Genomic DNA, 27,775 nt, shown 5'->3' on the forward strand with positions numbered 1-27,775 from the left:
AGCAAAAATCATTAACCATTAACCGAATGCAGATTTTCTCTTTATTGTAACGAGAATAACCAATAAACCAGATAAATCCATTTTCCATGGACACGCTCTTCACGATTTTTCTCTTACAAAACGTTATTATGTACCCACGTAAACTCAAAACTTATCTATTGCAAAAATGGAGATTAGAAAATAATATTCATTATTATTAAAAAAATACATAACCTTCGGATTATAAGCAAAGAAATATTATAAATTGCGAGTAAAAACCTGCATAAAACGTGTTAAGAGCGTTCAAAAATAGCGTAGATGGGTGTGTTATTTTGGGGGCCCGTCAAGGAGATAAAGTCGAAGATTAAAGTCGGTTTGGGAGAAAGAATCGTAGGTGGGGGGGGGGGCGTTTCTCGAGACGACCTTGAGAGAAGGGTTAACCGCTGGAACGGAGTAGGAGTCCCGTGCGAGCCGCGTGTTTTTTCCCCTGGAGTGGCGGGGACCTTGACTCGTCCCTCGCGCGTCGAGAGGATGGGATTCGCGGTATCACTCGGGACCCAGGATCGAGAGAGTGGGGTAGCCAGCTCCGGATCGGACCCCACTTGCTTAGCCAATACATAAGCCGCTACTTCGAACCTCCTCGGACTATTCAGCATCGTCCGTTCGACCCGTTAAACACTCCGCGCACACACTCCTCTCACACACTTTCACACACACACACACATACCCCCAAATACACGGACACAAACCGAATTTAAAGGAAATATCAAAGGAACCACCCCATTTGTGTGAAAAGTGTGCAGTGACCAGGAAAGTTTCTACGAAAGTTCCCGGTCGAGCTGTGATTTTGGCGGAACCAAGAACGGATTTTACAACCCTTTTTTTTTGTTTCTTCTTCCTTTTGCTCCTTCTTCTTATATCTTGCTCGCAACTCGAGAGAGAAAGAGAGAGAGAGAGAGAGGGGTCTAACACAGTGGCAAGAGTACTTCGAACAGTGCTAATTCGCTTTCTTCGAAGTGCAAATTGTGATCGTACGAACGGGATTTTATCCACTGGGAACACTCATGACTCCAAGGGACTCCTCCAGCGAGATTAGCTAAGATTTCTCGTCCTCTCGTGGGCCCTCTTCGAGGTTTCGCTCGTGGTCGAGTGAAGTGACCCAGAGCTTATCACAACCTTTTGTAAATACTTAAATTTAAAGGTAAGTGTCCTTCAAGTTTTTTTGTTAATTCGTCCTCCAGTATAAATTGCACTTTAAACGATTGTGTCAAATTACTATCATGATAATACAAAGTTTCACGTATTATATAGAATGACGATCAGAAAATTTTTTAATAATATACCTACTATGTATTTTGTAAAATTCTTATCAATTTTTTGATACAAGCAGAGGTGAAAATAATTAAAATTTAAACACAGGACTAATTAATCGAACAGTTTTCTATAAATAGAAACAGTGGTCGATGATTCTTAATTGTAAAATAACTATTTATGCATATATTTACTATCGAATTTGAAGTAATGAAGAAATTTGCAATAAATTAATTCGTAAAATGGTTAAAGTCCATTGACTCGCGAAGCAACGGGATAAATTTGCGAAATAATATGCATTTGTATCGTGACTTTGCCATTTACTATAAATGTCTATCGGGGATAAAATAGAACAGTATAAAACGCGAAGACAAAAAATTGCTTGTTGAACGATAAATTGTAGCTGTGAAGTACAGTGAAAAAAACTCATGAATATGCATGCGAAATTAGTTTCATATATGAATTGATGATATTTGCATGTCCTTTAATTAATTGATGTTAATCGCGAGACGTGCCCTTTGAAGATCTCGCGTTACTTTTCCTCTCAGGCCATTTAAAGTTTTACACTGTAGGCTGCTTGACATTTCACAGAATACTCGTATGCAAAAAGGTGATTAACACCAGCACCGATTCTTAATAAACAAGATTCTCTCTTACATGTTTTTCCACTGCGAAATGAAAAAAAAAATACTTGAATTTATTTAAGTAATAACCAATAAAGAGTTGTTTACTGTCTTCCTTTTGTAAATATTACAACAAATTTTTAATATAAATTAAATATAACATCAATGCTATAATAATAATTACGTTAATAATGTCATTTTACTGTAAAACGATTGTTCTAATTAAAACTAAGTATATAAATGAATGTTTTAAAAAGTTTATGAATGAATCTGTGTTGGAGAAATATCGATATCTTGCAAAATCATAATCGACGACCAACTTACCTTTGGTTTTCCCGGAGTATACAGAGTCATTATAGCCAATATATATCCATTCGCAAATCATTGAGAAACTTGTTCGAAAACGGTCCAGCGACCTTGTGCCGAATATTGTGGCGCGCGTTTCGACGTGCGGTTGTGTAACGAGGCGCATTTCGTTTCAGATTACATTAAAGCAGGTAGTTGACCATGCAAGACAAATACAAAGAACATCAGCGAGATATTCCAGAATCTTGGGACAAGAAAACTTTCATTATATAATATTCGATTGTGTATAGAAAACCTGCCTTCAAATTCGTTCGATTTTCCACGCTTCACCCTTCGACACTAGTCCTGAAGAAGGACAAATATATATATATGTACATATATTTATATAATAATAGACTTACATTGTTGATTACTGGAAATATCAACGATGTATGACAATCGTGCAGTGAAAGTGATCGAGAAAAAAATTGTCACACTATGTATGAATCTATTGAAAAAGACTGTGTAAAGATTAGAAAGATGATTATACTGTCGTGATCTACGAGACCAATTCACGTACGAATAAAGAATATTTCTAGTAAATTATGCTAATGAGGAAAGAAGGTTCCGGAGGAGCTCAATGAAAGAACAGAAAAAAGAACTTGTTTCTGGCCCTTGAATTTCGACCTCGTGATATTCCAGGAATGTAAGCTTGTATCGCTGCTGCTGGGACTTACCCAAAATAAATAAGACGAAGGTATACAGGGTGTCCCTGAACTACGTAAATTGCGTCAATTTTCAGCTGATGACGTTTTTGGGAGCACATGATAAAAAATTTATTGGAAAATTAAAATCTCACCCAATTTTTGACCTTTGGTCGTTTGTTTACAAAGACGTTGACGCGCAGTGACAGCAATGGACTAGTTTTAATAGTTCAGGAAAATTGCAACTTTTCTTTCCCAAGGATATTTTGTATTATATCGAAGGTATAACTAATTAATGTTATTAATTAAATTAATTATATATGGGTACACACGAAGCGGTTTGAAATTTCATACACTCTCGTATCCCCTTGACTTTACTTCAGCATAGTCTAGTGATGCAAATATTGTGTCGATATTTCGTGGTTATGTGTGTGTATGCACACATGTAAACTATAAACGTCAACACGATGCTTCGAGTGTTTACATTTACAGTGTACGTGTGAGCACAACTATACGAAATGTGTCTATGTATCGATACAGTAGTTTGGGCATCTATATATAGACTATATATAGTCTAAACGAGTGTCTAGCCGAGACCAACCGTTCATCGATGATTAATCAGTATTAAAGGACTTCCTCTTTATCACCGCAAATTAAACCATTTAACTACCTGTTGCTATTCTATTTTCAGCATAATTCCTATATATAATTCTCCGATATTTCTCGTTCGATTAAAAACTAAATTTATTTGTTAAATGCAAAACATGTTTTTCTACTTGTCATTTTTTGCCATAATTAAATTCATCCAAGTCGCATGTCACGATCATTTAATCATATCAGCCACAAAGCCGGATTTTCACGAACATCCGGATACTTATTTTATGAATTTCGGTGAACCAAAGGCCACACACGGATAATCTATCAAAGGTTTTCAGGTTCAACAACACTCGTCAATATTCTTTCTCGGTGTTGATGGAGAAATTTAAAAAATAAGGAAAAGTATAGAATTTATTTATAGGAGAAAATAAGAAGATTTATTGGAAAACTAATTGGATATTATCAAGTTGAAGCCTGTATAATAGACACGACGAATCTCACTGAATGGGAGAATAAATTTAAAGAATGTATAAATCTGTAAAAGACTTTTTGAACAAATGGAAGAATCGGTACATTGAAATTCTCTCCAAAAGAGATGGAACTCGGTAAACATTGTACTTGTTGAAAATGAATGCTAAATGAATAATAATGGGGAGTTTAAATTTTTTTATGCATGACTTTATGATTTATTTTTCTCGCCAATCAGATTGCAGAATTTTAGTGGCGAGTCATGATACAAGATTTTTGTGATAATGATTACCTTGGATGGAAGGACAGGAGTGCTCGAGTTACATTTGTATAATTTACTTGTTTGCTTGATGCAGGAAGTTAGTAAAATTGCAAAAGGACAAAGAGTCGTGAGCATAAGTTGATAAGGGATATGAGATCCAGAAGAATATAAAATAAATGCAGCTACTGCTGACGCAATTTGCTCGGATGCGTCGAGGAATCGTTTGTCGTGTGTGCCTGGAATACAAATCAAATCCAATTATTGCAAAGACAAAGGAAACTGTCGCAAAAATAATGGCTCTGCACGTTTTATGAAAAAGAATCAACAATTTATCTGGATTATAATTTCCTCGCAACTTTCAATAAGAAATTATGTTTTATCTTCAACATCATCAACCGTGCAATTGATTCGATCCACTCGACAGCATAGAACACACCAAATGTATAAAATTTCTTCAAAAGATTTCACACTGATTTTACTGTGGCAAATTGTATATACACACACACACACACACAAGCACAGGTTACTTATTTGAATTTCTTTATTATACATTTTTCACGACCTAAAAAGCATCAATGGTCGCTTTGAAAGGACGAGGAAGGAAACAGTGTAGAATAAACTTAAATGCATTTTGTTATGCTTATGCTTCTTAAGTAATAGCGCGAGTTACCGATTTCAAAATTATACTTGTTAAGCAAGGTGACTGTCACACGGCGTGGAAACCTAGAAAAAGGTGTTTAAATTCCCCCTAGACCTTTCTTACTAATTGAGGGCAATATGGTGCCAGTATATACCGTTCTCTCGGTCCGGAAATGTATTACGAAAGTGCATTTGCTTATATGCAGCTCGCTATAAAATCGATGTTACACTTTATCAAATCTGTTTCGTGTATATAGCACTTAATTCAATCGATTCTAAGATCGTACGATAAATTTCGTATCATTGATCAACGTCATTGGTCATCTTTGCCCAAAATTAATTCCAGTATGAAAATTGTGAGTTTTATGGATCACTGTAATTGTTTTATCGTCGATAAGGCGCAATCGACTGGAGTCTCCGTCAGGTTCTCCAGTACGAAGATGAATATTCTTTCGAGACGACGAGGAATCGTAGGATTCTTGAATCGAACGTCCAACGTAGCACGTACAACACCTTTAGTCCACGGAGGATTTCTCCTTTTAAAAATGAAGAATAGTTCGAAGGAGTAACGCATATTTATGCGACGATAATTTGAGAAGAATCTTTAGGCAAAAACTGTTGGTAAAAGTCAGGCTGTTCCAGTAAGATTTTTCAAGAATAAAAATTGACACATTTCGAAACTATTCTCTCTGCGTTTGAGAGTAAAAATGAATGAAGAAATTTACGAGAGGGGTTTTAGTCATAAAAGTGAAGATCGAAGAAAGAGGAGAGAAATCTGGTCAAATCACTGCCGAGTAAGATAATTAACGAAAAAGTCTAATAAATGGAGTGAGGTTTGTCCAGTGTGTTTATTCTTAATAATTAGGCACTATTAATGAAATATGCCACTCTTTTCTAGTAAAGTATTGTTCTGGTCTGCTACTTGGTGAATTACAGTGTAAAAGTGGAGAAAAAAAGGGAACAGGGAGGAAAGGAGATCGCGAGGCGAGCAAGGAAAGCGAGTCATGACAGTGACATTGAACAGATTTGTTTCCTATTGCAAAATAGGATTCTTTATATTCTCTCAGAATTCCACAAAGAATTATTCAATTTCCCTCGAGTGCAGCACCATATAATTTCGATACTAATTTTCTGCTGAAAAAATGACAATTTATCATTCCAAAACACTGTATACATATATAAATACAGAGCATAATCGATATTTATTTTACGATTTTCGTTTGAAAACACGTTTCCATAAGTGCATAAAATAAAAGTCCACGATGAATCATCAATGACTGGAATTCTATCGAAGTAGAAACTCCGAAAACTTTCCAATTTTGATTATGCTAATTACATAGGAGCGGCAATATGCGAGGAGATCTAAAATTAAAAGTTTCTTCGCAAAAACCCATTGGTATGCGAATCATTCCGAGCGTACAATAAAGCGTGAAATAGTGGAATCAATGTCCCACTAAATACCAATGCAAAGATTAGCTTTATCGCTGTTCCTCGTGCATCCGCCCAGTACTAAAAACCAACGTGTGACTTTCAGTGGAAAAAAAGGCTCCTCTCGAATTCTAAAAATTTTGACATTTTTGCAATGCCACGAATATCCGGTGTGAAATTGATGCAATTCTCCACCAAGTAGGCTGTATCGAGTCACATTTCGTCTCTACACACACACACACATTCAAAGACAATCCTCGCACATGCTCAGACATTGCACTATTTCTAAAACTGTATATCTCTAATGAAATCTACACCCATGATTATTGTTATCATAACAAACTGACGTAAATGGATTAGATCTGATAAATGCAAAGTAGCTCGGTCGATAAACGAGAAACGATGTATAAATTAAAAAAAAAGAATAGAAAACATACTATGACAATTAATCATGCAGGTATCAATAATGCACGACAGTTTTAAGAGCAAATAGATAAAAGAAACTATTATAAGCAATAACTGTCCGCATAGAAGCGAGGAAGAATAGAGGAAGGATAAGCACAAGCACGGTGGAGATTTGATGGATCGGTAAGAGTTGGAAAATTGTTCCCGGCGAGGTTTTGACATTGATGGGTGACGCGTGCAGCTTGGAGGATTTTCTCGCGTTCGTAAAACGGTACAGGCTTCGCAGGCTTGGCGCGAGAATCCGAAAGTAAGAAGTGGGGCTTTGGGGGGGGGGGGGGTTTACGCGTGTAATATGGTATGCCGGTGTGTGCGGGGGGTGGGAGAGGGGCCAATGGTTGAATTACAGCGACGAGAGAGAAAAGAGGAGAAAACAAATCGGTAAAGAAGATCATTGGTGATCTTGAACCGGACTGCGAGGCTGGCAGGATGGTGTATATAGCAGGTCCGATTAGTAATTAACCAGGCGGTTGGCCCACTTACCCACTAACTCTCGACGCCATCGGCAGCGGCATGCCGCATCATCTTCGATGGCTTAGGTTCTCTCTATTCAGGAGATTGCAGCTTGACCCAAGACTGCCATCCAACTCTCTTTCTCTCGTTCGATCATCTCCTACTCTCTCCGTCCTCATCTCGCACTCTCTCGTCTCTCGGAACTTTCTCTGTAACGAGTACCGTTCGTTCCTGTACGTCCTACGTACATACCTGGTACATACGTTCCTCATCGTTCTCCACTCCTTCCTAACCATCCACTACCGATCGCTCGATCGATCTTCGATATACAGACGTATGCACATCGACTGATTTTACTTTCCTGATGGGATCTCTCTCCGATGTAGTTTCCTACGTCAGTTTTGTTAGGGATTTTTTTTTATTATTCCTATATAGATTGAAAGTAGATCATTTTTATTGTCAAGTTTTTTTTTTCCTTTGTACGTGTTAATAATGATAGACCAGTGTGTCGATTGTTATTCGGATCGAAGCGTGTCGTAAAATCTTGGTTGGTTCATCTTTCAGTTGGGTTCTGTTTATTCCTTTTAGAGGATTTCATTACAGGAGATATCCTGTTGGAACCATTAACTTCAATGACGGAGGTGAGCACTTGTTTGATTTACTCGTAATGCTTTCTAGTTTGTGGCAGAAATCACTTTATTATAGTGATTTTATTGAGCTGCCTGAAGATCCATCTTGGGGTTAATAATCACGGGAAGCATCCACGTGCAGCATTCTTAAATCATTTTGAATTCACGCGATCGCTAAGTAGATTTTCTTGGATAAGTGGTTGAACGTTCATGTGGGATTTGGTAAAAATAAAAGTTTTTGTGGGAATAAATTAGAAGTGACGAGAGAGGAATCTTGTGGTCTTCCTGAATCATGTCAGCTGTTAACAAATATTAATTTTTGCATTTGATCATTCATTAGGGATGTTTGGAGAATTTATAATTCAGGTGAATAACCAGATTGGTCGAGCCAGTCATATTTATCCAGCAAACACGAGACACCTCGGATGTTCGTGGTTGGAATTTTCGCTCGGTAATGTTTTACTGATTCTTAAATATTAATTTATACGTGAATCTCATCTTTGAGCGTACCAAAGAGGTACAGATTTATTTAAGTCAAAAACACACTAGTAAATGGTTCTATATTACCATGGAAAGAATTTAATATGTGTGAACGAGGCTTAATTTAAAATAATTCTACAGGAAACATTTTCACAAATGACTCGCTACGTTCGAAATCCAAATGAAGCTATATACATTTAGGATTGAAAGATAAGTTTAAAATTTCAATGTGATAGACCAATAATTGCAATGCGAATATTCACGATTGGAGATTCTTAGCATATACGTCGTATATACCAAGTGTCTACTATAAACAAGTTTCTACAGTAATAATCTTTCAATTGACATTTATAGTAAAGTTATGACAAATTTACTTGTACATTATTATGATGCTAATGAATATTTGTCAATTATATAGTAAAAGTACATATTTATTAAAAGAATTAAGAAAATAATGCGAAAAGCTTAATTTCCTCAATGAAAGTTTGGCTGAATTTTGACAATGACTCTCGTGTCTCTGGCAAACTACGTAAGCGCAATTACAATGCAAATGGAATGAACAAACAAAATTAATTAATTAATTAAACGTGAAACAGCATTCGCACGTGACCTTGCTTCGATAAAACCAATAGCGGGACAATGAAATAACTTGACAGTGAAAGTGTTGAGAGGTTTGAAAAGTCAGGGGTGGGAATGGTGAAGAGGTTAAGGAGTGATCAGTGGAATTGGAAAGGATCGGATTGACGTACTACGAGCTTTCGACAATTAATTAACGGAGATCCTTCCAATTTAATAGACACTTTCGTATATGATTTCTAAATAACGGATTTACTCACCCCCAGCGAGCACCTGGCGAAATTACGATGATAATGTGCTCACTCGCTATTTTCTCGCAAACTACGCGAGAAAATCTTCGAAGAAACTTGGCGCGTTGACCCAGATAATCGCGGGATTGCTAATACCGGTATTTCGCATAATATTATTATTCATTATTACGATTACTGTAACGGTTCCCAGAATAACACTCCAAATCCTACGCAAAACGATCCTCTCTGCTCAGTCTATATATTTTTAATTTCATTAAATCCTCACAAAAACAAATAAAGCCTCGTTTGAGAGACCCTCGGTCACTTTATTCGCTCATCAAACCTATACAGATATCGAGCATTATCGCTATAACCATCTTGATTTTACGCGAAAGCAATAAATAAATATCTGGTCCAGTGTCTAGTAGGATATATAAAGGTATATAGAAACGACTGAATCTTTCCACAAATTGTTTCAATAAATACAAATTGTTGCAAGAAATGCAAAATAGAAGAAAGAGGGAAAGTGCAGGATCGATGGAAGAATCGTACACGATCCATTTTCCGACAAAATCTTTTTCCAAGAGTCTGTGATCCATGAAGAGTTACTCAATCTCGATACAAGGTGATGATTAAGATATTTGGCAATTGTGGAAACAAATAACGAGCTGTTAATGAAACTGTTGGTATAATTGGGTCGTAATTAGCGAAACAAGAATAAAGAAGTGGAAAAGTGAGAAATTCGTGCGGAGGATGCAACGACATTGAGCAACCTTCGGGATTCGGTCAGCCACTGCCGTTACTCCAGTTTTCTCAGTGCGCGCGAGCGAGCGATTGCAATTTCGTAACGCAATCCCAGTTAGCACGTTGGCTAAATCGCGCCTCGTCTAGTTTTCTGGTCTACTTACTTATCCATCTCGCCGTGTCTAATGAGAATCCCGTAAGACGCGATAGTCGAGAATTGCGTGCAGCTCCCCTCCCCCCACTCCCCCCTTAGATCAATATCAAAACCTCCGCATAAAACTTTCGATTTCATTCATAAAACCAACCAAAGAAAGCATCTCATTCATGATAATTTTACGCTGAGATTCTCAAATCCACCCCTCCCCCCTCCAAAATTTTTATTTTTATACAACTCTATTATATCTATATATGTATCATAATTAACAACTGTTATGATAATAATTAAACGGGAAAAAACCTTATTGTCACGATATATCACGTGCAGCGGGAAACTTCAAACAGGAATTTCACAGAAATTTGTGATTCAATTATTCACACTATAAAGGCTCTAATTACCGAATGACGAAAGCGAAAAGAATTTAAATGCTGCTATATATAGGTATATAACAGCGAAGAAGAGTCGTGCTATTTCGTCGATTTAAAAAACGTTGACCTTGCCAGATGAAATTGTATTACGTTATTCCAAAATATTTATTCCTCGCCCCACGAGAATAATGATTCCTCGCGAAACCTGAAGTATCGGCAATTATAAAATTCAGATAAATAGCGATGATATCATTCGGAGAAAAAGAAAAGCACGAAACGCGTTTGGCGAATGGCGGAATTCTCCTCGCGTTATTTCGTCGTTTCGCTTTACGATGGACCATAATGATTTCGTCAATAGTGTTTTATGAAACATCAATTATAAGAGGTAGAAAATGATGGATAGAAATCCTAAGATACCCATTTATTTTGCAGGATAATTTGCGGAGATATAAGTTATTATTAGTCAGAGTTTGACAAATGATTATTGAGACTGAAAAAAATCAACGTCTTTCCGGAACTCTGGTGTACAATAATGACAATGACGATGGAATATTACCTCTATCGTGTTGTGTGATTTACCTTATTTTATAATCTCTCGCGACCTACATTCATTTTTATCGTTACACGGAAATTGCAGATTAATATATACATTTGCTTGGACACTCGATAAACTTAACACGTTACTTCGTTTTTCTCAATATTATATATTAAGGTCGCATCGAACATTAGGTATTCCTTATGTTTATTTATTAATCATGCAAGTTCATGCTTCGAAAAAAGATAATTATACCACTGGTAGATTGATAAACTCGGTAATACCAGAAATTACAATCAACAGCAACATAAATACAGCTTGGTTTGTTCTGCACTTTCAGCGTCATAAAGGTGGTGTTTTACAACAGCCGTTTAGCCACAAATTTGCTACATCATTCGGAAGAAGCAAATCCTAAGAGACAGTAATGAGAATATGATTAAAATTCTATTACACCAGTTGTCTAATTAGATATTAATTTTCCCTGTTTTACAATAATCCCTACATTTTTAAACTAAAAATTTTAATAACTCTCGTACAAACTTGATAAAAGAATAATATCAATCGTGTAACATATTACCTTTGTGAAAGAGTTGCATCACCAAAAACGTTTGCAAGTCTATATTTAACTTCTGGTCCCTTATTTATACAGCTCATCTCCACTCTCAAATCTCAGTAAAACGACAGTTTCTGCTAATTACTTGATAAAGCAGGAAGAAAAATTATTGTGCTAGATAGAATACCCCTTTTTCGTTAAGAATGGAAAATTATTTCTTGGCTGATTCACTGATTCGCTTTGAATAAAGTGAAAACGATTATTGATAATGAAGCATTGTTTTACCGAGTATCCAATTTCATGCTAAACTTACAATGACTGGTATGTCTTCATTTTACCTAATAATAACAGACTTGAGAGATTGAAATTAAAAAAAGGCTAACACATTATTAAAGCAGTCTCTAAATATAAAACAGAAATGATACCTGCTTTAGCTTGACACGCGTGCAATAATAAATGGATTAAAGTGTAACCAGTAATTTCCTGTACTAGCATACTACTCTATAGCTTCTTTATTTCAATTTCTACTCATTCAAACTGTGATTAATGAATCTGCTAAACAAAAACTAAAATCATACATGTCACTTTTACAAACCTCTCGATCTATAAACACTCGATAAAAAAATTGGCAAGTTACACATAGACGTCTAAAAATAAGAACAAGTTGCAGAACAAAATAAAATGTAAACTATAACAATAAACATTGAATTTATCAAAATATAATTAATGATAGCAGACTATTCAGACTAATGATTACAAGTGCAATACTTAGTTCTTCTAACAGCAAAAAAACTTGTAAATAGCACCTTGACAAGTAGTTGTTAATTAGTGTAAAAAAGGGGAAAATAAAGAAACTAAGGTTTTTTACATACATTAATACAGCTGATTATTATTGAATGATAATTGATGATTTTGAATTGTGGTAGGTCGAAGACTGATTTTCAGAATGTCGATAGTCCAGATTATAGACATTACACGATGAATGCATAATTTACCAACTTTACATCAGGGAGAAATCACGAGATTCAATGAGTTTCCTGATTCTGCTCTCAGCCAGGGTTGCAAATCCAAGGATTTTCTGCTAAAAAAAACAATGATGACTTACGTGACTTATATATCTCAGTGGAAGAGAAAAGCCAACACCGTGATCAATTTATGCGTTTCAGCATTTTCGCTTATATATTTTGTGCTTACTTACTATTTTACCGTTACATCAGTATGGTGCTACATTGATGTAACCCACGTCGCCACTAGTCATCGATGATAATCGAGAATTAGCAGTCGACTCATTATCGTCCAAACATCTCGAGATAGACATTGCATAATGTATCATCGTTCCAAAGCATTGGATAACATAATCGAATTGCTTCTGGCAGCCAAGAAATGGACATTCGAAAGCTCATTTTAACACCTGAACCAATCCCTATAAATTAACGCACTCTTGATCGAGCCTCGCTATTCAAACCTCCAGATGTTGACACTCTCATTTATCAACATTATTCCTTCCGAATCGAATACAGAAAAAATTAAACGAGCCTTGGGCTTTTTCTTACAAATATTTAATGTTGAAGTGGGGCTTCTTCGAACAGTTTTTTATTTTACACATTTTTTCTATTTCATTGATGCTGTAAATTCATGCATAATTATATTTTTATGAATATTTGCTCTTTTTAAAAGTTGTGTTTATATATTTTTCGAGACAAAAGTGGGATGAGAAATTGAACTGCTTGTTAGGAGTTCCGAGGAAGATTCTCGCGAGTGGGGGGGGGGGGGGGGGCTAAAATCACTATTTGAATTTGCGTCATTCTAGTGGGTATAGTATTACTTTGGTAAATGTAAATAGATTTTTGGAACTTACATTTATTCAAATATTGTCAAGATTAGCATCATGATGTCCCTGTGACTGGAAATTGGTGGTTTTATCGATTAGCAGTAGTTAACTAATCGAAAACACTCAGTATATTTTACATAAATAATGCATTACTGTGCTAAAAAAGTCTCCTTTTATTCGCATTAATTCATAATTTTCGTACAGAAGTCCATAGTTATTCTAATATCGATCTGGGTGTTTTTATCTTTTTCTATATCAATCACGATAAAAGAACTTGGGGCTATCGGAGACGGAATTAATTTTCACAAACTGTCAAAAACTAATGTAATTTTATACCGAGTATCCCAATCGCTGCAGACCGAGTGGCAACTTTAAACCGAGCAAAAAAACAGATTTTTATGTGTCTGGCCGAATCAATGGAAAAGAATGGTATGTGGGCAGACTGTAGAAATTTGCATTTATCGACCTTTGTGAATAAATTAGTTTATTCCCTGATTCTCGTAGAGACCTGATTCATAGGTTATTATTATAAGATTATAAAATTTGTGTACTCTTTTTTGAAATTTCGATAATAACCTAGTGCAGTATACAGTACGAATGGCACTCTGACAACAGAAACAATAAATTGATAAATTTCTGCAGAAACAGTAAACTTGACAGATTTATAACGAGTGTGAACCGTAAAATATTTTAACATTCAGGTAAATTTTATTAACACTTCGGTATACTATAATTACTTAATTACAGGAGTCTCAGGTACGACGTGCACAAGCCCAGGAGAAGATCGTAAAACATATTTGTGACCCGTGGGCAAATTTCTAATAAATGTGCTGACGCGACGAATTGCGACGTTCTAAATCACACCAGGAAGTTGTTTATTGTCGCCAAATGGCGATTGCAAAACGAATGTCATCTGCTCCGGTGATTTCTAGCGTTACGCTTGGTAGGCCAATGATTGACGAAAATCTGCACGGCGAGAATGATCAGGCGGGAAAAGAGCTGGTGGATGCGCAACGCCATTAAGAAACGCTTATTTAAGAAACTCGTCGCGTGTTTCGCTCGATAATATAAACGTCGCCCACTTACGTGGCTACTGCACCAAATTGCTGCCACATGGAACGCTCGATAAAATGGACCGTGTCGATTTTACGAAGCAAATTAATCTGCGGTTATACGACCAATGCTTGTGAAACTAATGTCATCTGTTATTGCATCGGTCTGCAACAGCAGCTTACGCATGGGAAATCTGTGGCGATGATTCTTAAGATTTGCACTTTGCAAAGCGATTGCACATCCTAGCTACTACGAAGGAAAAGACCACTGGGGACCGGTCCACTCCGCAGATGCAACCATTTCGAGCCAATGGAACACGACACAACCACGTAGAAACCTGCCAGTGATAAAAACCAATTTCTAATTGAACCATCCACTGATCGCTTTTCTAATTACTCTAATTAATCCACGTTTTTATCAAAGCTTTCAACAACGAGTCCAGAGTTTGTATCCTCTGATACTTCGTGTTGTACAAAGTGTGGTATTAATTACACGAGTATCAACGCTGAAGAAAACGACTAAATCTCTTTTAAAGCTTCTAAATCAATTATTCGACAGTCCAAGCATGTAATTTTTATCACTGATTTACAAATATTTCTTTCAAAGTGAAAATCTCTGCTGAAAAATGGTGATAAATATTGTACGTTCGACGGATAATTGTTAGAAGCTTTTATACAAGGTGCCAGGAGTATTGGTGTATAGGAGAAATTGTTGAAGAATTGATGGGAAAGGTGCAGAGAGCTGCAGGGATTCGAAGAACGTAAATCTTGAGCTGATCGATTCGCTCTGTTAGTAGCCTGACGATAAATTTTAATTCAAACTTTTGTTAACTGAAAAATATTTCTCTCGTTAGATATCCTTTAATGACGAATAAATCGTGAAAAAGTTTTACATAAGGTGCTGGAGCGTTTGTGGGAAGAGAAATTGTTGAAGAATGGGTGAGAAAAGTGCAGAGAGCATTGGGGGAGCTCGGAGGAAATAAATATCGCGATGATCGATTCGCTCAATGAGCGAAAGCGCGCTGATCGACAATGACTTCACGATTACGCTAGTATTCCTAATGACATCTTGCACAAACTTTCTGACCCGTTTCCTTTTCTTCCTCGCGTCGAGAAAACATCCTACATCGTTTGTCCACGTACTTGAATCGTTTGGGAAAAAACCTCTCTGCGATTCGATTAAAGAATTAATTTTCAATTAATTCCCAATGACATATAATGAAAAGTTAATTGAGTTGTTAATCAAAGGTGTTAGACTTTTTTTAACATTGATTAAATAAACGATTGATCTCCTTATAAATAGTGGTCCATTGAAAATTTACAATTGAGGAAAACAATATTAAATTATGTTAATTATAATATTGTTGATTATTGCTTCCTCGAGGAAGTATCATTGACCATGCATGATATTTATCGATTCAAGTCAATGCAATCCGTTTAATGATTTATGTGAACTTGATACGGTTAGATAACCTTCGATAATCTCTACGAGGATTAATTTCAATAAATTAATAAGCAAACTTAGTCAATGTGCAATTTACGTAAATACCGAGAAACTTATAATGCATCGTTAAGTGAAATTGCACAAATAGAAACATATTACCAGTTGTTTTTTATCTACGTCACTCGATAATTGTCGATAGAGACAAAAAAACTCATGATCACTTTAACATCTCTCTAATTTCACCATGAAATTTATTTAGAGCTTGAAATAATTTTCAAAGCCACGCGTGTAAATGAAAATTATATTATTATGAAATATGCAGTAATATTTTACACGTAAGAACGTCATATACGATTTCAAGAATAAAATTAGAAATTTTTTTATCTACTTATTAAAAAAATAATTTTAATTAGCATTTTTCCTTTGTTGTTAAAAAAATTATTTTTGGAGTATGTATCTTTGTTATTGGATCCTCTGAAGAGTAGTTATTAATACCTATTTGATTTATTTTAGAAATGGCATCGGCGGCGGCAGAATTAGTGGCGGAGAGGGAGCCCGAGCCAAGGGTTGAATTGACCGATACTAACAGAAGTTTCGTGGGTGCTGAAGGTCTAGTCAGAATGGCACTCGACCAATACACGGAAATCTTGACAACCGTATCGGATCCTCGCGTCAGCGATTGGCCGCTCATGGATTCACCTATTCCAACCTTAGGCATAGTCCTCCTTTATTTGTATAGCGTTACACTTCTTGGCCCAAGGCTCATGGCCAACAGAAAGCCTTTCAAGCTGAGGAACGTTTTGGTAGCCTATAATGCTTTTCAAGTTGTCTTCTCTTTGGGAATGCTCTACGAGGTAATTCTTACTTACTATCTTCTATAAACAAAGCCTTTGAATAGAATTATTCCAGTCCATTTTTTTATTTTACAAAATCACTAGTTTTAATCTTTTATTTTTATTGAAATAATAAGGTTATTACTTTTCAACAGATTAGCTAAAATGTTTAAAACAATTTTCCATATAAACACAGGTGAGATTTGGTGCAATTAGTGAAAATGAGAGTTTGTTAAATTTACGTTATGAGTATCAGTAGAGAAACCTCGGTGTAGTCAGACATTCATTATCGAAGCTTCAATGTAAAGTATACAATATGTCGAAGAATTATTTTCTAAAAAATGAATGTTCCTAATTTCGTATTGAAACATAATTCAATCATTATTTCGATGATCATCGTGAGTATTAAGGAAGTAAAATAATTTAATAACGTTAAGAAAATAAGGTACGTTGAAAACTGGTTGGTATCAATATCATGTATATACAGTAGTAGTTTACAAAGTTTTCTACAGGAGTTTCGTTAAAGTTGAAACTGCAGGGCAATGGCACACGTTTAGCTACAGTACAGGAAATCGATTGTAATGCAGTATATTTTTAAAGATTGATTGATAATAAATGTCTAAGGAAATTAATGTTAATTTATAGAATTATTTACGTAAATACCAATTCTTGACTATTTTAAACAATGTCATTAAGCCAGTATATATGTATTGTTTTACATTTAACAGTATTAATAGAATTATTACGGCTTAACGCAGTGCTTTAAGCAGACTGTGTTCGGCCCGTTTCGTCCGCGAATCGGCTACACTGCTGATTGCCCTTTAATCTCTGCAAGAAGGTAGAGTGGCTCGTCTTTCAGGTCGCTCTCGACTTTCTCGCGAAGCACGTGACATTTTATCTACGAGACTTGGTACATCTGAGTGCCCACAGACTAAGATCGGAAACAATTATTACAATTCCAGTTATTAATGACAAAACCCTAAATCCGGTCTACATAACATTTCCCCCATCACTGCAACGTGTAACAATCATAAAATTTAATCACCGGACGCAAAAGGAGAATCCGCCTCTGGAGCAGCAAATATAGAAAATCGTGTAAATACAACGAGACGCCAGTAGAAAAATACCGATCGAGTTGGCAGAACAGAAATCAAACTATGTGCTATATCGTGCGTCTCGATAATAATTTATGCAAATAAAATTAATAAAACATTTTAAAAAATCGCATTCCTTTGCTTCCCCGAGTATTTGCAATTTGTCGAAGAACCTTGCAGCTCGTGTCGAAAGTGATAAATCTTTCATCGCTTGGCTATATAGTGAGAGGCGAGCGAGAAAGGATCTGCAAGATGATTTCGAGATCTCCACGTTCGTTTAATGTCTCTGCAATTAGCGTCTCGGCGTAAGAGCGTCGTCCTTGACCAAAATTGACGTATTTTTCGTCTCATAATCTTCTAATTTCACTAAATACCTCAAGGTCGTACCGAAAGAGAGCCGCGTGGAATTCAGGGTCAACGGCTATGAATCTATCGAACACCCTAGTTTCATAAACAGGAAAGTTCAAGGAACAGGATTGCGAAATTGTTCATGAGGCGTTTCTCAAAGTTACGCGTTCTACCGGTTCAGTTACCTCATCGAACCTAATTTATCGAAACTGGCCAATGATTGCAAATTTCCAAGGTCGTTTGATTTTCTCCAGACCTTTGGATTCGCGTGGGTTTAAAACTGAGAACGGTCGGTCGTGTCTCCGCGCAGCCTCGCTGGAAAGAGTTGAAAATGAAACCGATTAGGGATCCCTCCTATACGGTCTCTCCTCTCCCGCTCTTTAATATAGTTTGATTTTCCTACAATTGCAGAATGTATCGCGTGGTACGAAAGTAGACCACATGACCATGCTGGATAGAAGCACGAGGCTTTTGCCTTGCCACCTGTAATTTCGGAGTTGCACTTTGTAATGGAATGCAGATATAATCGAGAGCTTTCATAAAATTTTATCCACCTACGAAGAATATTATTTCAACAATTTTTTTAGAGCAGTGGAAAAGATCAATGTATACACTGGAAATATATGTTATATAGCTGAATTTTTCGAAAGTGTATGATACTTTTTAATTGTTATTGAAATCATTTTTTTGTTGTTTGTTTTTTCATATTTTTGTCACTGTTAACAGTATTAATGGAGCTTAACATATTATTTTATTTCTTATTGATACAATAGTTTTTCCATAAATTCCATAAACCAAGGATTTAAATGCGAGAACATCTTTTATCGATCGATCGATACTAAATGTGAAATAGCACATCGTGTTTTCATTCTGGGTCGGTTGATTTTTCGCTCACAGCCTCCATTATGATTCCCCTTTCACCGCCACACTTTTCGACAGTGCCAATTTTACAAGTACACGAGACTCACAATACCGATTTGCACCTAAAACCGGTTTGATTCGTGCTGCAATTCGATTAGCTTGGTCTATTCTAGGAAGTACACTTTTTTATTTTCGAATCACATTAGGAAATGTAAAAAGGTTTTATTATTTTAATCGATCCACATGTTAAAAATTTATTATAAATTACGTCTAATTATAAATCTTTTATTTATTTATTAACTCAAATTATTGCTCGATGATTCGAGTGTCACAGTTTTCCTGAATTTAATTTGTGAGATGTAAGAAAAATATGAAGAGAGTGACCATGGGTTTCATCATGAGTCTAGAATCTCTTTTTTAATATTAGCAATGCTCTATCACGTGACCTTGAAAAATCCGAGCAAAAACGAAAGTATTCACCGTTACGGAAAATGGGGGAAGCTTCGATTTTCGATGGGGAAAAAAGAAAAAGTATCTCTCGCGCTTTGCTACTTTCGCTTCTTTCTATAGATACGCCTTGACCCACTGAACGCAAAACCTTGGCTGTTGGTCCTGGTCCACTCTGGCCACCAGCGGATGTTGCCCGAAAAACATCGACCCATCAACGTTTAATACATATTTCGATTTAAATACTCGACAAGATTGAAACTCGCTAAATCGTTATCAAATATACATGAATTATAAATATGTATCTCGAGAAGAATTTGATCAATCAAACAATCTCTCTGCGAATTCTGTTTGTCCATCGGATTTTTTAAACGTCTGATCCTTGGTCTTGTTTACTACCTGTTCGACCTTCGTTGGTCCAATTCACCATCTTATGGCTTCGTCCCCTGTGAAATTAATTTTTTTACAGCCTCACAACCTTCAAAGTGTCCATTTACCTCTCTTTAGTTTCGGCTACTTTTTAAAGCTACTTCTTTCAAATTTCCATCTTCACGCTTTTATTCAAAATGTCTCTTTATGCAAAACAACAAAGTGATTCGATTAGCTTTGTCCATTTGTCTATTAACCTTTAAAAAAAATTTGAAAACTACAACATTTTTTAGTAATTTTTTATAAAAACTACCATTTTTTCAATTAAAAGCTTATTAATTGATTTGTAGCTAATAGTTTTCATCTTATTTAATTTATTTATTAAATATCCAAATTTGTGAAATCAGTTTTGTAAGCATTTAGAGGTCAATTATGTATTTATAAATTATTCCTTTATTCTGTAGCATTGATTTATTCGTCTAGAGTGATAAAATACGAGACATCGAGTACATGCAGCTAGACTAGAGATAGTTTATTATTATAGCGATCTAAAAGCAAGCTTATTAAAATTTTTAGACCCCATACTATCAATCAAACTTGGTTCGATTTACCATGCTGGAATCAAAGCATATTCATAAAGATATAAATCTCACACCAATCCACCTTCAACGCGATTATAGCTACAGTAAAGTGAATCTTCTTATGAATCACAAAACCAGTTTACAATCCTGAAACTCAACAAACATACGTGAACTTGTATTCTGAAACAGAATGGGAAATTGTACCAAATCAATTTTAATCGTTATTTTTCTTGGAACATTAAATAATTATTCGTTGAATTCATACATTGATTTGAACAAAACTATCCCAAGCAGTTATATAAATAATATGAAGAACGAACAATTTCTTGTTATGGTTCATGGAACTTGATAGAGTATAGAAATTGCCATTGAAATTTCTTCATCGTGGTTATATCGAGTCCTGGTTCAGCTAATATTGGACACGTGGCAGCTATTTGGAACAGCAAAAATACTGCAAAAGCGCTGTCTGCGTTTAATCGTGCACGGTCTATCACCTAGCAAGGAATGCAAGTGTTCCACATTAGCTTCTCCCATGAGTGGGAAAGGTGCAGGCACAATCGAATCTCAAAACCAATTCGACGACTCCCCACTGCATCCCTTAGGTTACATTTTTCTTGTCCAATAATTGCCTTAAAAAAAACATCAATAAATCAAAATTAGAAATAAATCTTATTTGAAAAAACTTTAAATTATACAGAAGAAACCTATCGTAAAATACACACATCACTGGTTTATATTATCATTATTTTATTTAAAATTTGTTTAATATTCTAATCTATTAAATTATAAATAATCGTAGCTCTCTCGTAGTCGTCAGGTATAAAATATTTGATATAAAAAATAACCAGAGACTGTCTATCAGCTTGAAATGTTATGATTTTACGAAGTCTGAAACGAAGCAGATTAAAGGGAAGGGGAGGGGGAGGAGGAGGGGGTGAATCGTGGCTGATATTTTTCGCAGTTTCGTCACGAATAGCAATCGTAAATCACTCCGAAGCACCAAGAAAATGGCTATACATGACAGAGCGGACGGATAAAAAAATGGCAAGTCGCTTGGTGAACTCGCAAGACTCCTTCGTGGTTGCCTAATCGATTTGCACACTCGAACTCTCGCGCTTCGTTAAAGGCGAAGCATCCTGTTTTCGACTTTCCACCTGTGCTATCTCTCCCCCCTTCCCCTTCTCCCATAATTATGAAGCCCCCAGATCAACTTATCCTCGATCTAAACACGTGTTAATCAAACGTTTCCCCCTGCAGCATTACCATTCGTAAATAATTATTATTAACAAAAATAAATCTCAATGCTCGTGAGAAATGTTTAATTCTCTGAAATCGATGATCCGGTGTCTGTCATACGCGAGAAGTATATGTTTATAGTAATTCTGCCTAAGAAAATATCAAATAAGTGTGAGAGAGATAATCGAATATTGATGAATTTACTTTATTCCACAGCATCTCATGTCTGGCTGGCTTTTGGACTATAGTTACAAATGTCAACCGGTGGATTATTCCCACAATCCGTCAGCTCTAAGGATGGCGAATCTCTGTTGGTGGTACTTCATTAGCAAGTTCACAGAATTCGCCGATACGGTAATGACTTTGACAGTTCTTTTTTTATTTTCTACTAATTATACATCGCCAGTCGTATGATATTTCATATCTACGTCCTTTCGTTACACCACGTGTCGGTTCAAGGTTGAATGGAGTATATTTTTCTCGTTTCAAAAGAGATCATTCGAGTCTGACGAATCACGTAGGAGGCGATATTTCCTCAACCAAAGAGAAAATATTCGTGTACCGGAGCACAAATAAATGTATCGAGGGCTCTGTCATAATAATAGTAACAAGTAAAACCTGGGAATTCGTGCAATAATTTTTTTACCGATCAACCATTATTTAAATTCGATAAAAACTGCACAGCATTTTTCAATCTCCATTTTTGACCATAGCATATATTAAACAGCTTATAAAAATTACAAAAGAAAAAAATACAGTGAAAATAGAAATAAATCCACAAATTTTATCGATATTAATCAACTATCATAAGTATATTTATTTCAATTTAGCATTATCATCTTATACGTGTAGTATTAAAAAATTATTTAATATAAAATTTGAATTATTTTTTAGAAGAAAGAAAATTTCTGAAGCAAAGCAACATCTATAGAGGTTCCTCGTGAAACATCAATGCATTATTATTTCTCAGCAATTATTCTAACGTTCGATTCATAGCCCCATTCGAGGAGACATATATATAACGATTTATGGATCGTTTCGAATGAAACGATAAAAAATCGCTGAAACCGATCGATCAATCGTTTCACTGGGGTAGAAAGATTAAAGGGGGACGAAATTGGACAACTAGTTGAAGTGACTTGGTGATTCTTTCAGATATTCTTCGTGCTGCGGAAGAAAGAGAGTCAGGTGACTTTCCTACACCTCTACCATCATTCCTTAACACCTCTGGAAACGTGGATCTGCGTAAAGTTCATCGCAGGCGGCCAAGGTACTTTTGGAAATCTGATAAACAACGCGGTCCACGTGATCATGTACGCTTACTACATGCTCGCTGCTATGGGCCCCGAGTATCAGAAATACCTGTGGTGGAAGAAACACTTGACCACCGTGCAATTGGTAAGTGTAATTGCGACACGAAAGATTGCGCGCTCCACACTTTTACTCCGATTTCTCATTAGCGAATTAATTTATAATTGTTCCTCAAGGACGATTTGTAATCTCGCAAAATTACCCTCGAGCCTGCAATCCGATCATCGATCTTCGTCTTTTCGTCGCTTTGGATCTTCCTCGTTCTTTATTTCTAGGAATTTATAAAAAAATAAATAAATAGGAAACTATGTCCATACGAAGCAACGACAAGATAAATATAAAAATTTGGAATAAATTCATCTTGAAAATTTGGTTCTCCAATGTTCAGAGTGGTTCACGTGTTTCGGATTAGAAAAGCACGTGGCGCAGGGAGCCGAACAAGATTTCTAGCGAGGATTAATCGATTTATGGTGACTTTGTTTGCACAATACCATTCCTTGCAGTCTCGCTGGATAAAATGAGGCATTTATGAAAGTGAACGGTGGTACTTGGTGAACCACGTGTATTATTTGGTACTTGGGACCATCCACATAGGTTCACCGAATGTTACTCTTGTCTGCATCGAACAAAATGGAAAATCTCACCCTTCTTCACTTTTCTCTTAAAATTAAGAAGATCATAAGAATATTATACTAAAATATTAGTTCCACTTGCTGCACAGTTTCACAAGATCAATCCTATATAATACATATATATATTTATATATAGAGTGTCACGTTAGGGATGAACCAAACCGTGGATCGAAACCTCGTGTCAGTAGAGGTTGTTATGGAAGTTGGATTTCCTGGGAGCGCGAGTAGCACCCAGACAAGGCTGGTGGGCACAAAATTTCGCGCAGTAGTAGTAGGGGAGGGAAAGTGAAAAGTACGCGAAGGTTGGGCAATTGCAGACTCGCTTTAGCCGGACTCAGTGGCGGTGGCGCAACATTTTGGCATTCCGATATGCCGTGTGTGCCCACCACCAACGGTCTGAACTGTCCCGACGACGTAGTCACCATCGCCGAGGGTATCGCATACCTTCGAGAAGGCCTCACCTATCTCGTACACTCAAGCATATCCCACTTTATCGCGCAAGACCATCTATAAACAGGTGCTATTTCCCCTGTATCCTACCTCAACTATTCCCCCCTAAGCTTCCCTCTCAAAAACAATGTCCAAATACTTTATATATCTTCACATCTCTTTGCCACCTCACCTACCCCCCACAGCTGATTCTTTATTCACATTTTGCAATCAATCTCTCTACATATAGTATATATATATATGTACGACTCAAGTTCTTTCGCCTATCTTGCACATACGGTCTACCATGTAGTCCTTACAACAACGTGCTGCAATAGCATTTTCAAGCAAACCTCTATATATCTGTACTCCCTCTAATTTATTTCCCAGATACTGTATCAAAACACTTTATTATATACACTTATATTACAGTGGAAGATAATGATTTCTATTTTCTAATCGGGTTACCTCGAAGGCCACCACGTACATACGTCACTAATTTTACACAAGCTTGGCCTATCTTGCAAAATTTACTTGTATTATTCAACGACAAGAAATACGAAAATTTCTTTTATCACTTTAATATATGTACGTCAAATTTATGCTTGTTGTTATATGAGCAAAGTTTTTCTAGTCTTTTTAAACCAATTTTGCCATTTTGTATGTTTGTATATATATATAGATAAAAACCTGAACATTCAAAAAAAGAATTTAGTTTCTCAATGTACTTGGCTCATAATAAAATATGGAATTCTGTGTGTCAACAATTTAATTATCGCATATACGTACACTGGTCCTTATCGATTTTTATATATACATCGTTATATTAATAATTGCTTCGTTAATGTCCAGAAGTAGTACAGAAATATGTTGCTGTAATTATTACAGTAGTATATTCGTTAGCCAATTGGTCGTAATTTTAATGTACAATGAACTATAAATGACTTAATCATATATATCAGTGGAGGAAACAGCTGAAATACTTCTCTTTCCGCAAGATCATTTATTTTATGATTCCAAAGGAGTATGTTCGCTTTTTTACATAAAGAGGAAAAATCTACTGTTAAAAATTATTCTAGAATAATTAACCCTTTGCACTCGAGAGGTGGCTCTCAGTCATCATTCATCGGGATGTAAATAGTTATCTCGAATGCAAAGGGTTAACATTTAAGTGTATACTTTTTTTTTCGAAATAGTGTAATTTTTGTTTATAATTTCAGGTACAATTTTTCCTGGTGTTCATCCATAGTGCACAAGCCTTAGTGTTCGATTGTGGCTACCCAAAATTAGTCGCTGCTCTTCTATTATTGCATTCAACGATCTTCTTCGTACTCTTCTCCGATTTCTACAGGCAGGCCTACCGCAACAGCAAGAAAGTCAAAGAACTGAAGAGCGAATAAAGAACGACAACTGGCCAAGACCTTCTGTCACGAAGGCACGAAAAATCTCCCAATAAGATTCGCCACACTTTTCTCGCGAATCTTTTCCTACGTGTAAGAAAGCGACTAGTAGGATCTTATACGCTCAAACATTCAAGAATCTAATCAATTATTCTACAGAATAATTGTTCACTGTGACCAATTATACACCAACCGCAAGATCGATTATTTATTCAAATAATTGATAGTTTGATCGATTATTGTCAATTTTCTTCAAAATACTTCTGACGATCGTTAATTTTTGTAACGATTATATATTTATAATTTGCATAATTTTCTCTTACGTTTTTCATGCAACTATAACAAATAGCAGAAAATGATAAACTCGAGGAATTCGATAAGATTTTATTTTATTATATAAAAATTATTGACGAAATTACCGATCGATTTTACGATCAATTGTTTATTTAAATGAATGACAGTATATTCAGCTAGCAGTATGATCAATTATTTATTTAGATAATTGTCATATTGTTGTAGCTAATTTTATCCAGTACTATTGCAAGAAAGCTTTCCAATGTTTGTAATATATTTATCCTATGTATATTTAAACTGGGTCAGTTGATATAAGTATGCTTTGTACAGTCTTTCGATGATGATAATTGAATAATCAATTAATTGGCCGGTTCCTCCTGTAGGACGATCGAGTCATCCGAATTTAAATTGTAATTTATAAGCCAATATGTCTGTTACATTAGTGAATGAAGGTCAAGTACAATTTTGTAAAGTCGAATTATCAATCAAAATTAAATATACAGCAAAAATCTTGTAAGATCGTATCGAGAAATGCACTATCTTAAATTTACTGCTTAACGCCTAAAATTTTGAATGGAGCACATTTCTCTCATTATGGTCGAATTTAAGGTTAAACTAAAAATAACTCAAATTCACAAAACTGCACTCTACCACGTTCTTCGATGCCACAGATGTGTATATGTGTATGGGCGCTCGCGCGCGCGCGTGTGTGTGTGTGTGTGTGTGTGTGTGTGTGTATGTGACAGCCTATTGGTAAAGTAGATTAATTTAATACAAAAAATGATGGGCTTCCAAATAAAATCGAGCGACGATAATCCAAGTGAATTTTACGAGCAAATTGCTGTTTGATATGCTGCTGTTGTCACAATCTCAAAAGACTAAAGCTAAAGCACGTTATATTTAAAGGAAACTATTTTATCATTATGTGCACGATAATTGCATTCATTCGGTTTGATTGAAACGCTGAAAATGAATTAATTGAATTTCATAAATTTATTCATTCTAAGAACTTACAAACAGACTTTTTAGTAAGAGGTGATAGAAGGATAAGCAATAACGTTATTGCATTTGTTAAATTCCATTAAACGTTATTCTCAGGATATTTTTTGATGAAGTAGAGAAATCAGCTTGTATTGGTAGGCCCGTGATGTAAACGATACTAAAAGTTACTACTTGTAGAATTTCATAGGTATTTTTTATTGTAAATAAGTATAGTTAAGCATACGCCTTGGAATTGTAATAGGATCGAATGAAAGGATCGTATCCCTCATTGTTTTAATAAAAAGCTCCTTGCAAAGGTTGTAATAATGGTAGATCGTGTTACAGGGGCGTACTGTATAATGGAGAGTTCTGTCTGAAACTTTTTCAAGTGCATTCAAGTTGTGATAAAACAAAGATCACGAATTTCTGGCAGTACTCTCGCTGATGTTACCGTCGTAAGTTTAGTAATTTTATACTACGGTGTTCCACGTTTCTTGTGTAACAATAAAACATTCGTCAAGCAGCGTGAATGAACAAGCTCAATATTTTTATTCAACTATTTATCTACTTATTATTGCCTAGCCATGTACTTTGCCAGTTCGCTTGACAATCGCGACAAGGCAAAACAATTCATTATAATCTGTAAGATATACCTGACCCACATAAAGCCACGTGGTTAGTAAATTCGATTTGTACAGTTGCAGCAATGCTTTTAATTAGTTTTTTCTATCTTAGTATTAATCTAATTGAAAACAAGAATTTTTAGCTATTCGTTGGATTCTAAACGAACATGCTGATTCCATATTGTGTGGCTTCCTATGGATCAAGTATTAGCTTACAAGCTATTTATTGATAAAGTAAAATAATTCCACATTTGTAATAAACAAAATCGAGAAATTTTTGAAAAATGATCACTGATTTTAAACATTTTTAAAAAAAATCAATAAATATATTTTTGAAAAGCTATAAAAGTGTTTCGGTCAATTGGCTACTATATATCTACATAAGCATATATTTTTGTTAACAAGTTTTATACAAAATTGCTATGTTCATTGAGCATTAGGAAATGACGTCAAAAATCAATTAAAGGCAAGAGACACGATGACACGATTTTCTTTTCCAACTTTTCATATCATCACTTCTTCAACC

General features: G+C 35.6%; 2 protein-coding genes across 2 annotated transcripts in view; one reads left to right on the top strand and one right to left on the bottom strand.

Moving 5' to 3' along the window:
• LOC136783173 (very long chain fatty acid elongase AAEL008004-like) overlaps window positions 1-27,775 on the bottom strand; it is a 58,802-nt gene that overhangs the window by 30,281 nt on the left and 746 nt on the right. The window lies entirely within an intron of this gene.
• LOC136783174 (very long chain fatty acid elongase AAEL008004-like) lies at window positions 616-27,773 on the top strand. The gene is made up of 5 exons (XM_066743097.1): window positions 616-1,180; window positions 16,324-16,664; window positions 21,796-21,933; window positions 22,735-22,977; window positions 25,172-27,773. The coding sequence occupies exons 2-5, from the start codon at window positions 16,326-16,328 to the stop codon at window positions 25,349-25,351; spliced, it is 900 nt and encodes a 299-aa protein (XP_066599194.1). The 5' UTR covers window positions 616-1,180; window positions 16,324-16,325; the 3' UTR covers window positions 25,352-27,773.

The sequence above is a fragment of the Prorops nasuta genome, unplaced genomic scaffold, assembly GCF_024137725.1.
Source record: "Prorops nasuta isolate Cenicafe-Biocafe unplaced genomic scaffold, Cenicafe_Pnas_1.2 PNAS00032, whole genome shotgun sequence".
In the NCBI taxonomy this organism is placed as follows: domain Eukaryota; kingdom Metazoa; phylum Arthropoda; class Insecta; order Hymenoptera; family Bethylidae; genus Prorops; species Prorops nasuta.

Excerpts from the sequence above, each read along its gene's own strand:
- LOC136783174 (XM_066743097.1), top strand. The coding sequence starts at position 16,326 with ATGGCATCGGCGGCGGCAGAATTAGTGGCGGAGAGGGAGCCCGAGCCA. Across the intron at positions 16,665-21,795 it reads CTTTGGGAATGCTCTACGAG|CATCTCATGTCTGGCTGGCT; the intron begins GTAATTCTTACT and ends TTTATTCCACAG. Across the intron at positions 21,934-22,734 it reads TCACAGAATTCGCCGATACG|ATATTCTTCGTGCTGCGGAA; the intron begins GTAATGACTTTG and ends TGATTCTTTCAG.